Source organism: Terrapene carolina, unplaced genomic scaffold (assembly GCF_002925995.2).
Source record: "Terrapene carolina triunguis isolate 2854851 unplaced genomic scaffold, T_m_triunguis-2.0 Scaffold231, whole genome shotgun sequence".
NCBI lineage: Eukaryota > Metazoa > Chordata > Testudines > Emydidae > Terrapene > Terrapene triunguis.
In genome coordinates, this window is record NW_020664582.1 from 19,932,290 (window position 1) to 19,944,128 (window position 11,839).

At 53.2% G+C, this 11,839-nt stretch overlaps 1 protein-coding gene across 1 annotated transcript in view; it reads right to left on the reverse strand.

The window, feature by feature from the left end:
• Nucleotides 1-646: 646 nt before the first annotated feature.
• LOC112102891 (apoptosis-inducing factor 3-like) overlaps nucleotides 647-11,839 on the reverse strand; it is a 13,923-nt gene continuing 2,730 nt past the window's right edge. Inside the window, exons 2-19 of the mRNA XM_026656570.2 lie at nucleotides 11,512-11,605; nucleotides 10,854-10,963; nucleotides 8,176-8,285; nucleotides 7,299-7,343; nucleotides 7,120-7,201; nucleotides 6,824-6,936; nucleotides 6,263-6,349; nucleotides 5,691-5,782; nucleotides 5,403-5,533; nucleotides 4,638-4,753; nucleotides 4,052-4,123; nucleotides 3,642-3,705; nucleotides 2,974-3,050; nucleotides 2,769-2,886; nucleotides 2,236-2,334; nucleotides 1,702-1,777; nucleotides 918-1,022; nucleotides 647-787 (exon numbers count right to left, since the gene is read on the reverse strand). Of these exons, the coding sequence (XP_026512355.1) occupies nucleotides 754-787; nucleotides 918-1,022; nucleotides 1,702-1,777; nucleotides 2,236-2,334; nucleotides 2,769-2,886; nucleotides 2,974-3,050; nucleotides 3,642-3,705; nucleotides 4,052-4,123; nucleotides 4,638-4,753; nucleotides 5,403-5,533; nucleotides 5,691-5,782; nucleotides 6,263-6,349; nucleotides 6,824-6,936; nucleotides 7,120-7,201; nucleotides 7,299-7,343; nucleotides 8,176-8,285; nucleotides 10,854-10,963; nucleotides 11,512-11,573 (1,593 nt within the window). The 5' untranslated portion in view covers nucleotides 11,574-11,605 and the 3' untranslated portion in view covers nucleotides 647-753. The remainder of the gene's footprint in view (nucleotides 788-917; nucleotides 1,023-1,701; nucleotides 1,778-2,235; nucleotides 2,335-2,768; nucleotides 2,887-2,973; nucleotides 3,051-3,641; nucleotides 3,706-4,051; nucleotides 4,124-4,637; nucleotides 4,754-5,402; nucleotides 5,534-5,690; nucleotides 5,783-6,262; nucleotides 6,350-6,823; nucleotides 6,937-7,119; nucleotides 7,202-7,298; nucleotides 7,344-8,175; nucleotides 8,286-10,853; nucleotides 10,964-11,511; nucleotides 11,606-11,839) is intronic.

Here is an 11,839-nt window from a genome sequence, read left to right on the forward strand (position 1 = left end):
GGATTCCCAGGGTGGGGAGGGGCTGACATGAATCACTAGAGGTAGGAAACACTGAGGAAACTAATGCAATATTTAAGGTTCCCAAGTGATGCTCTTGTCGCAGGCCTCAGCCTAGGAAACATTTAATGTCATCTAACTTGCTCTGGCACTGTGTGCCCATGTTAACTAGTGGGGGTGCAATATTAGTGATAATACATTACACTTTAGTTCTTCAACATAGCACGTGGGGCTAGATTCTAGCTGTGTGAAAGACTTTTATCTAGGCTACAGCTCCCCTTGCTGGAGAAAAGTTGCCTCTTCCTGCTTTGCTGTTAGATGTGCTACTAATCTCCATGAAAGCTCTTCTGTCTTACTGCCCGATATTCATAGGCACTTTTTAAAATAGAGCTGTCAGACTGACTGCATGGTTGGGATACGAGCTTCCCCTGTTTGCTCAGACGCTGGCCACGACCACCTTTCAGCTGAGTTCCAGGACTCTGTGGTAGCCTGCTGTTCTTCAGCCCAACCGTTTCCCCTCTACAGAAGAGAGGACAAGTTATGTCTGGTTGATCCAGCACTTCTCTTCTCCTTCCTTCCCCCCCAATCAACTTTCCCAAGTAAAGAGAAGGGATGCCATGGTTGTGATTGCAGACATGAAAAGCAGGGCTCCTGCTCTGTTTCATGCTGGCTTTTATTTCTCCTAAGCGGGAGGATGCAGGTATGGGAAATGATTACACCTGCGGGGGTGTTACCGAGCCCCCAGGCAGTCTCGCATTAGGCTTGCTTCATCCAGGTTATATCAGAGGACCTGCAACAGAAGAAAGGATGCTGAGGAAAGGCCTGCCTGTGACAGTGCTCTGGCCCAGGCAGGGCTGATGCTAACGAGGCAGCGATAACCTCATGGGGCATGAACTTAGTGGGTCAGTTGAGTTACTCACTGGGCCTCTGCTTTTGAGATTTGTCTGCCAGAGTACATGACCTCGGCTACCAGGGAGACCATGGGGTCAAAGTTCAGGCTGGCAACGGCAATCACATAATCATCCCTGAAAGAGAAAAGCCTCAGCAAATGAGATATTCTCCCCTCCAGACCCCTGAGTGACAGAGCACTGCAGCCTCCTAGAGCTTAAGGGATTGCTGGTTCAGGGCCAGCTTTATTCTGATCGGCTCTGAGCTGGGCAGGAGCTGGTATCCCCATGGGCAGAGACGGTGGAGGCTGTCCATGGCAAAGTGTGGGTCTGTTAAAGTGCACAGTGCCCATGGGGATCAAGCGCTGAATGGGTTAAGAGTCGGGTAGAGTGAAAACAGATGCTATCCCGCTTCCTACTTCTCCCTTCCTCTCTCCAGGGCTGATATGCCTCAGTCTCTGAATCCTGGGACCCTACAGTTTTAATATTGAACCTCAAAAGGAAGCTTTTCTATAAACCAGGGAGGCTGTTGAAAGATCTGTCAATCTTCTTCTCTGGTGGCCTGTTCCTCCCTCCTTTCCATGCCCCTGCCACACCATGCAGCAGCTGGATGGACAGCAATCCTGTTGTGCACACTCTTGGAAGGGTGGTGTGGAGCATGCCCCCTGCCGTACTGCCAAGGACCATCCCCCCCGAGCACCATGGACATTGGTGCTGCATCCTGCACAGGAAGAGTAAGTTCTTGGCAGATTCACTAGCCGGGTCTGGCTCTGACTTGCCAAGAGTTCCAAGCTAATTGGGCTACAGAGTCACTCACTTGATGTAAAAGACCAAGAACTTCAGCTGCTCCAGATTTCCCTTCACAACAGTCTCTGTGTATCCTTTCCCATAGCCTGCAAACACAGAAGATGCAGTGGGGCCTGGGTCTGGGCCGATGCCTCCATGCCCCTTAAGCTCAATGACCAAATAACTGCAGGTGTGGGGGGGAGACAGCTCAGTAGACCAGTGGAAGGACCTTGAGGTGAGAGCGGGGCTGTATGTTCCATGCAGTTAGGGCTCTGGCTGTGGCCAAGGGGAGAGAGGGTGACCCTTGTCCCTTGGGGACATGACCTCTGACCCTAATGTCCTAGGCTATGACTTGACACTGTTTTCTGCTTTCAGCTGTAGCTTCCCCAAAGTAAAGAAGGGGCTTGGGGGTGGGGGACTTCTCACCCTCACTCTCTCTGATTGACTTGGAGAATGGTTCAAACCTCTGTCCGGGTGCTTATAAGGTCCCCATCCCTGCAGTATCTGAGCACCTAGCTTTGCACAGGTATGGGGCGGGGGATGGTGGTTTCTGCTCCCCTCCCACCTGCATAGCGGATGCTTTTTCCAAGCAGCGAGGTCCAAAAGAAAGGAACGGTGTTCAATGCCTTCTGCTTCGTCAGCATGTTTAAAGCAGCAATGTGACCTGAAATGACCCAGAAAACCCCAGGAGGGGAGAATGTATTTTTCCAGAAGATACTTTCACGGGAGACTTTTAAAACTTCAGGTTCATCAGCTCTCTCATCTTGAAGCCTGGCTCCTGCCCTGGCTCAAGGTGGGAAGCGGGATATTGCTTCCAATGACTGACTTGGGCTGGCAGCAGCAGCTACCCACCTCTAAGTGCATGACCCCTTCCCCTTCCTCCCTTTGACATTTGGTCATAGCTGGCCCCATTGCGTGGCATGTGGGCTGGTCAGTGGAGCTGGTTTGGTGCATAGGTAGTGGCTGTCCATGTCTTGGAGCCCACTTGCCCCAGGCACAGGCCTTGCAGCCTTGTGACCATTTCTCAAGCCTGTTTTTCCAGCTGTGTTGGGAAGGGAGGCAGACACAGATAGTGCTAATGCTGCTGTAGTCCCTCACCATGAGCCTGTGCTATCTGCCAGTGACGGATGGTGGCGGTCATCCCACCGAACAGTGTGACTGGAAATGAAGTCACATCTCCAGCAGCAAAGACTCTTGGGACGTTGGTTTGCATGAACTAAGAGGGGAGAAGGGGGTGATTAGTGACCTAGAATGCACGGCCCTTTAAACGTGATGTGTGCATGCCTCGCAGGAACTTACGCACCAAATCCACCAGGATGGCGCCTCCACGGTCCATAGCAATTGAAGTGTCCTTCAGGAAACCTGAGTTGGAGGTGACACCTTGGGGAAAGACGAAGACACGCAAGAGGTGTGGCAGGAGCGTGAAGAAAGCTCATGTAGGCCAGTGCAGGGGGGAGCACAGCTGTTTAAGTATCATTCAATCCCGCATGGGCTGGAGTTGGCAAAGCACAGTAAGAACAAACCGCAGCATATGGAGGGGAGGGTGACAATGAGAGCTGCATGAGGGGTACAGGCCGGGGGCTGGCTGAGCTTGAAGAGGGGTAATCAAACCCCAGCTCTAAGCAGGACAAGGTATTTTGGTAACGGGCGCAATGAGTGTAAGAACGGATCCCTGGGGGGGACTCCTGGAGCAGCACTACAGGAAGGGAGAATGTGAGGCAATCAAGTCACAAGCATGTCCTGCTCAGGGCATCTTGGGGGGCTGGGGTTGGTTGGGGCTAGGGTAGAGGGAGTAATTATTCTCTTGGGAGTTAGTCTTGGAATGTGAGCTAGCCAGGCTCTGTTTTACGGTGGGCAGCATTGCTTTGGGTTTTAGCTAGTGTTGAATACGCAGAGGTCCTGGAAGGTGAGGGGCAGCATAGATACGGACGGTGTCTACATGAAGCAAAGGTGTACTGGTTAGTCTCTTACCTATTCCCACCACCACCACATCTGCAGGTAGCTTCTCTCCACTGGCCAAAACAGCCTCTGTAACCTAGGAAAGAGGCAACACCATTCACTGAGATGCTGCCTTAGAACCTCCTCCCCCCAGACACCCCTTCCCCCCTGCCAGCCTGCCCTCACTATGGTGCTTTGCTTCCCCAGACCCTGGACCACCCAATCCATGTTTCTGGGCCCAGGAGACTCTGATCCTAGGGGCAGTGGAAAGCAAGCTAGTGCCTGTGTATGTGAAACAAGTGTAGAGTTTAGTGCCCTGGGAGACTGGAGATTACGCAGGCTGTGGAAGGAACACGGGTTGGGAGTGGAACGGTATAGGCCCAGAGTGGAAGCAGATTTTGGGAGCAGTCCAGGTGTGGAGCTGGTGTTAGGGACTTGCTAACCTTTCTGTTCTCTCCTTGCAGCTCAGAGATTTCAGTCTTCATGTAGAATTTCACTCTTTTATTCTGCAGCATCTGAAACAAGGAAGAGGAATTACCCCAGCCCAAAATAGCTCTTCTCATCAATGTTCTATCCCTGATTAATTCAACAGTTACACATTCCTCCCCTTCCAGAAACCCAGGCAGATAGCTGCCCACTAGGGTTCTCCGAGTACCACCCCACCTTCCCAAGCAGGTCCTGTGGATGAGAGAGCTGGCATCTCCTACAGCTGATGGAGGAACAGCCACGCCCCCAGTCTGTGCTCAGACAGGGGAGCCCTAGCACATAAGGCGGGAATATTAGCTTGGGGCAGACAGGAGACCAGTGTGGCTAGGGAGGGATGGATAGGAATAGCCCATGTGTGTGCACATGAGGCACAGCTGTCCAAACTGGTGAGCTGTGTGCAAGGTGGGTAGGGAGGGGTAAGTGTGGTGTCTCGGGCACAGAGTGGGTGGGAGGTTTGCGCTCGCTGTGTGACTGTGCGTGTGCAGTGTAGGGCTTCCACACCACTTGGATCTGTGTGCATTCTCTGTCCGCTATTAACTATACCTTCATGACAACACCTCCAACCTGAGGCCCCAGCACTGCCTGGAAGGGGAACTCCTCTCTTCCCACCACGCAGATGGTGCTGGCCTTGTCTGAAAGGAAGGCAGCAACCTCCATCCCTGCACACAAGGGACATGTATGTCTGCAGTGAAATTGGCACAAGTACCCCACCCCTGGCACCAGCCTTCTCCCTGGAAATAGAGATGAAGCTGGAAATCTTTTACCCATGGGGGTGGGAAGTGTGTCAGAGATACTGCCCCTGCTGCCTGCTTTTATACAAGTATCACTCTCTAGTATCCTGAATCTTCTGGGATTCACCAGGGATCCAAGTACCAGGAAGGGCAAAGAATTCTCCATCCCCCTATGCACCCCACTAGCTGCACTTCAGGCCTGTTTGCCTCCCCAGGGCACAGCAAACCCCCACTCTCCCAGATGGTGCTGAACAAGGCAGCCTGCACTCCTGAAGGATGAGGTGACACCTCCATAAAATAAATCCCCTTCCCCCAGGTCCAAGTGCTGTTTGCAGTTTTTGGTGCTTCCAGAGGAATGGCTTGGGGTGGGGCACCCCCCACAGAGTAATGCACAGCCCAGAACAGCACGGAGCGGCCACCCACCACTGAGCATCGCAGCCGCTCTTTGCAAACGGCCTTTGGTTAATCAGCACACAGTGAAAATAGATTTCAAGGCTCGGCTTACAATTAGTGATCTGACCCCACCCTATTCTGACTCACTGTGTGAAGTCAGGCAGCTGCTACGCCAGTCTCGTACCAATGAATGAAGCGCCTAGAATCACCACCCTCTTGCCAGTTGCTAGGTGGAGAATCCTTTTAGCATCCTCTGGGGTTTGCAGGGAACACACGTTCTCCAGGTCTGAGCCGGGGCACTGGAGCTGCCTGGGGCTGTGGGAGTGGAGACTTCAGTTACAGTTGCTGTGCTTATTAAAAGGCAGCTGTGCCTGCCCTCTCCCCCTGTGAGCAGGAGGTCAAAGGCCTGCTGCCCTCTTCCCCCCTCAGGCCCCCTGTGCTGAGCAAACACATGGCTGCCTCACTTTCTCACCTGCTGCCTGTCGCAATGAGGAGCTGGTCGTACCTCTGGAAGGCCCCATCCTGGAAATGGGCTTTCTGCCCCTGCGTGTCCACGGACACCACCTGCAGCACGGAAAGGCACGGGGCAGTGTTCTGTTCCTCCGTTCCACAGCCTGGCTAAGTACACGTAGCGCATAGCCATGCAGGGACCTGTGCGCCCCCAGCCCAGTCTGCTCTTTGCACCCAAGGACAAGGTGGGAGAATGCTACGGTTCACAGTTTGGAGCCAGCCATCCCAAACCTCCAGTGTGCCGTATGCCCCCTTCTAAAGTCACCTCCCTCCCATGCGACTGCTGCCTGTCTGCCACTAGCTTACCCACATGTACCAATGCACCAAAACATGTACAGCAGTGCCCAGCAGGTAAACCTGACTTCGGTGTGTGACTCCCAAGATGCACTGTGTGTGCCCAGGCAGAGTGACTAATAGACCCACCATTCTAGAGGAGAACTACAGTATTCTGCAGCAATGGTCCCCTGCTCCCAGGCCAGTGTTAGGGACAAGGACTAATCTTTTGATAAAGATGAGCTGCTGCCGCTCCTTCACCTCTTTGTCAGTCCAAACTTCTATGCCATGAGCCTCAAAGAAGTCCTGCTGCCTCAGGTAAATGCTCTCTAGTGTCTTATCCATCGCCTGGAAGTACAGCAAAGCAACAGGAATGAGGAGCAGCTCCACAACGCCAATCACACTGTTCAAGAGGTTAACAGCACCTGACCTGCAATCTGGATTCCTGGAGTTTCCTTATGGGAAATGTTCACAATGGGCAATGTGTTTCCTTATTAGTAAATCGAACTGCCCTCCCCCCAAGCCAACCATGTCTACAGCAGGAGGGGGCTGCAGGGAATGGGGTAAGATCACTGGCTCAGAACTGCTTCTGTCCAAGCCTGTTCCACCAGGAGGCACTATAGGGAGTGGGTCAGGGACATTTGCTGAACAATGTAACCAGGCTCTGCTCACAGCCCTAGCTAACGGAGCTCTGCTGAGGCAGCTGGAGCTCTGACTGTGGTTCTCTGACTGAAGCTTTTACTAATTCCTGTCCTCCCCCTGCCCTCCCCAGGCCATCCCCTCAATCGCAGTTCTTAAGAGAAGCTCTGGCCATGCACAAACCTTGCTTAGTTGGGTCCTGTCATATGGGACATGCTTTTCTTTGGTTACCATGATGATCCTGCCTGTAAAGCCTTCCTGACGAAGTGTTTCTGCACAGACCAGTGCAGCTGCACCTGTGAGAGAAACACGAGTCTCACCCATTCTGGCACGACTCACCAGCCATGCAGGAGGAAAGCGCCACTGGCGCCCCGGAGAAGAGCCCAGCAGACCCAGCATGTGCCCAAAGGGCTGACATACAAACTACATGACCAAAGCACAGGTGCTTGTGTTCAGAGCTTGTCTACTGATTCACTGACCTTCACCCAGGAGCAGCATTGTGTTCTCATTGCTCCTGCATCGCTCACTCATGGCCTTCAGCTTTCGGTCACTTTCAAGGTCCTGGCAGAAAGAAAAGAAGAAATTATTCAAACAATGGTAACTGGTCCCTGGACCACCTTTGCTGTGGTTACTCAGTGAGAGCAGGTGAGGTCAGTACCTTTTTTTTTGCAGTAATAAATACCTTCCCGTCTTCCACTCGCACCTGCAAAGACCGAAGAAGAGTGGGATTTCAGTGCATAGCTGAGGCTGCTGGGAATTTACTGAGGAGTCTCTGTTTTGGAGTGTGTGTGTCCTGCAGGAGCTGGCTGCTACCAAAGCCTGTGTTACTCTGGGGTCAAGTGGCACTAAGGAGGAGGGTGGGCATTGGAGGTGGGCTGGTCTTCAGTGAAGGCACGATGAGGATGTGGAACTAATAAGACAACCTGATGCCAAAGAAGCAACCCAGGGCCTTCGGCCTAAGGCACAAAGCTAGAGCAGCCCTAAGGGAAAAAGAAAACGTGCTGGACGGTCTCGTGTTTCACTCTTCTGAAGAGTGAAGAGAGTTAGTGCCCCTCTGCGGAAGGTGGGCTTGGGCAGGTCACATTTGGACTCTTCTATCCAGCTGATCACCCAAGCCCACAGAACACCGCGCTCCACCTGACAAGCTCAGAGTGACCTTTAGGCACCTTTCAATGCCAAAGCAGCACAAACAGACACTGCTAGCACTTACAGAAGTGTTACATGCTTGGTCTTCAGAGAGTTGTGAGAATCCTTCTTCCTTTCAAAAGCGCTACTAGTCAATGTGGGGCAAGGGGCCTAACAAGGCTTCTGAAAAGGCATTTAGGTCCTAGAGCCAAATGGTCCAGAAAACCAGTTCTTCAGTAACCAATGTGGAGAGCGGTGGCCAGGGAAGAGAATTCTAACACTTCCGCAGAATTGCTGGTGAGGCCAGGGCCCAGGCTGGGACTGTAATGGATGAGGCAAAAAGGGGAGCAAATACAGAGTAGACAGAACAAGCTGGGGTGTAGAATGGAAAGTAACAAGGATAATGTCACCTTAAAGCAGGGAAGACAGTCCAGAGTTGGGTACTCCTCAATGTCTCCAGTTCTGATATTGAAGCAGGCACCATGCCAGGGACAGCGCAGTCTGTTACCCGCCAAGACTCCTGCAAGTCACACACCAAGGAAAGTGTTGTCTAGTGAGTAGAACAGAACTTCTTGTCAGGACTCCTGGAGTCTATTCCCAGCTCGGACTGTGATGTGATGTACCAGGGGTAAATTGTTCACGTCCGCAAACTGGGTTCAGGATTTCTTGTTCTCCTCATTGGGTGTTGCGAAGCAGCGCTGTGTACCTCTTCACTATCCTTGAGAAGTACTGTATGGGGGGAGATCATTTGGGGAATCCTGTGTACAACTTATGAATTCTGGTTGATATTATGGACTCTACATGTATCTAGACTAAACTGCAAACTCCATTTGGATTGCAAGGCTGGTCTGGTTCCTGGTAAAAAGGTTTCTGGTAAAAAGACCTCCATCTTGGGCTGAAATTTCCAGAGGTGTTGACAAAGGACTAACAATGGTGTGTTGTTAAACCATTAGGTCTTCTATTCAAGTGGAGGCCCCCATGGTCAGTGAGCTGACTACTGCTCAGAAGCACCAGTTTACCTGGTGGGCTGGTAACAAGGCAACTGATCACCTTGTGGTGGGGAATTCAAGCTGATTGGAGGTCAGCTGACAAAGGGGACTGAAAGTTATAAAAAGAAGGGCCTCTCACAGGGCATTTCAGGGTGTAGAAAGCCACTGCTTGTAGGGCGTAGAGAGAGTGACTCTATGTTCTGGAGGAGAAGCCATGTGCAGGAAGGAATGGAGAGAGGAAAGACCCTGGACTCCTTAGGAGACTGCCCAGTTCCCACAGAATGCTTGAGAGTGGTGAGGAAACTGAGGCAGGAAATGGCATGCTGGTGTAACTGTTTAGCCCAGTAAAGAGTGATTGTTTTCCAAAATCCCTGTGCAAAGGTGTCTGTTTGCGTCCATTGGCACATCTCTAAAAGGTTAAGCTGTGAACCAGAGTGCCCACAAGGTGGGAGCTCTTGAAAAGAGTGGGAGAGGGGTCAGCAATGGTCCTGGGAGGCTAGAGTAGCCAGACATGAGGTCCCACTTCTGTGAAGGGGTACCACACAGACACCGTGTGCCCAGGAAGCGAGCTCGAGAGGCCAAACAGAGTCAGTGCTGCAGCCTACTCAGAAGAAGGGAGGCTTTAAAGCAGCGTTTCTCAAATGTGGCCACCAGGGGCTTTTCGTGTGGCCATGGCCTCCTGGGTGGTGATGAGGGGGGCAAAGCAGTGGCCCCTCCCCCAGGGCTGCCAGCAGGGGGTGGGCCCTGTCCCCCTCTGGAGTCACAAACGCTGGAGGAACAGGCAGGCGGTGGGGTTTGGGCTTCAGATCCGGGGTGGTGGGCGACAAGTTTCAGCCGTGTGGCGGCAGGCTCCATCCCCTGGCCACAGGCTTTGAGCCCTGATCCTGGCCCCAGACTCACCCCGCCCCCCCCAACCTGCTGCCTCCTCTGACCCTGGGCTCTGGCCGTGCAGCAGTTGGCTCTGATCCCCAGATGTAGGGTTTCAGATTCCAGCCGTGGGGCCACGCAGTCCAGCCCCCAGCCATGTGGCAGTGACTGCCGGCCCCAAGCTCACCTCCCCCCCGCACTCACAACATCACCCCTGGCCCCACTGCATCCTCTGGCCCCAGTCCCCATCTGCGCAGCTGAAGGGCTCTGGTCCCCGGACTCACCCCCCCCTCATCGCCCCTGACCCCCAGCTGCCTCCCTACCCACCTCCCCATCCAGGGTTTAATTTGTCCCCCAGCTTGCCAGGGCTGAGTAAGTCTGTTGTGAAAAGTGATATTTGTATGTTTGTTAATATCACATTTCACTGCCTCCCTGCTAGCTAGCAAGTCTGCTGATGTGAAAAGTGATATTAACAAAATACTAATATCACTTTTCACAGAAACAGACTTACTACCTAGCAAGTCTTAAAAAAATAAGCAACCACAAAAAGCAAACGGAACAACAACAAAAAGGGACAAGAACATGCAAAACACATTATTTGTTTCTGTTCTGTTTAGGTCCAGTAAAGAACAGAGACAATGGTACATTTTTATTATCGAGTCTGCAAAAAGACCCTACATAAATAAATTAGTGATTTGGACATGTATATGTGCATATTTATTTATTTTTCCTAAAGTTAATTGAGTATTTTAGGAAAAATTATCAGAGCGGCCACCAGCCATAGGTGGTGGCTGCACTCTGAGGCCACCAAAACATTTCTTGTGAGAACCCCTGCTTCAAAGCACCCTGGTACATGTGGGGAGGGAGCCAAACACAACCGTCTGGTGAGTGTCCAGCAGGGGGCGCTTGGCCACAGACAAGGCCAATGACACCCTGCTGAGGCACTGCAAGGCAGCCCCCTGAAAAGCAGCTGAATCCTGGTCCACTTCCCACCGGGGGGCTGGGCTGTCCCTGACTTGGGGGCGACAGTGTGGGCTCCCCTTGCCCTTTCGCTCAGAGGGGCAGCGAGACAGAGCTCAGCCTGCTAGGCAGAAGCATTAGAAAAGCGGCAGCTCCTGGAGAGAAGCTGCCCATCCGCTGCACAGTGTCTCCTTTGACAGCGTCGCCTCTTCCTTGCGTTTGCCCCTGGCCTGAGCTTTGCCTGGCAGCTGGGGATACCCGCCGGGTTTTACCTTTGCTGAGAGAGGCTCCGGCGTGTGTGCACTTGCTCCCCACAGCACTGAACTCCATCTTATTCCTCACCAGCAACACCGTGTGGCCTGCAACCTCCACTTCCCGCAGCCTGCAGGAGACAAGCACAAGCCGACATGGCGAGCCTGGACCCCTGGACGGCGGAGGCAATGCCTAGACCGTGGGGCCACCCGGGGGCAGCTGCCATACCGGACTCCTTGCTTGTCCCGCGAGAGCCTCCAAAAACCACGGCAATGGGGCTGGTGTTTCTTTGGCTCCGGGCCCCCTACAGCCTCTCTCAGTGGGCTTTTGCGGTGCTGGCTTCTTCCTAACCTGCCTCCCCCTCCTGGGTGACAGGAGTCCCAGACAAGCCGCCTCTTAGGAATAAATGAAGCCTTGTTGCTGAGGAGCAGAGCAGAAACAGAAGCCCCCAGCACACCCATCTCTTGGGGCCGCTTTGCTGAGGCAGGACCCGCCCCCCCCACGTGCTAATGCAAGGTGCCAGCAGGGGATGCGGGTGGGGCTGGGGGGACTATCGGGTGTCACACAGAGGTTGGGCTGAGTTCAGCTGGAGGGGGCCTGGATCAGGTCTGTCAGCACGTGCTGGTGATGGGAACTGGCCTTTCACATTACCCCCAGCCTGCCACGATCGACACTCACTCGCCATCCTGGACGTCTGACTCCTGGCAGACCTGCTCTGTGATGCTGTCTTCAGTGTCCATGCTTGTGGGCGCCGGTCTCAGCAGCTGGCTGGCTGAAGACAGAGCAGAGAGGAGTCAGGGATGGGAATGGGGTGCTGCAGCAGAGCATTCTGGGAAGGCTGCTGCTCGGTCATTTTGCTCTCAGAGTTGTTGACGTGACATCTGTGTTATGACCTCATCACCATGTAACGATGCACCTCAGCATGAAGACACAGACCCCAGAGTGACTTTGGGAATAGTTCTCTAGGCCGCCTGGCAGATTGCAGACCTGTCTCAGCCTGATGGTG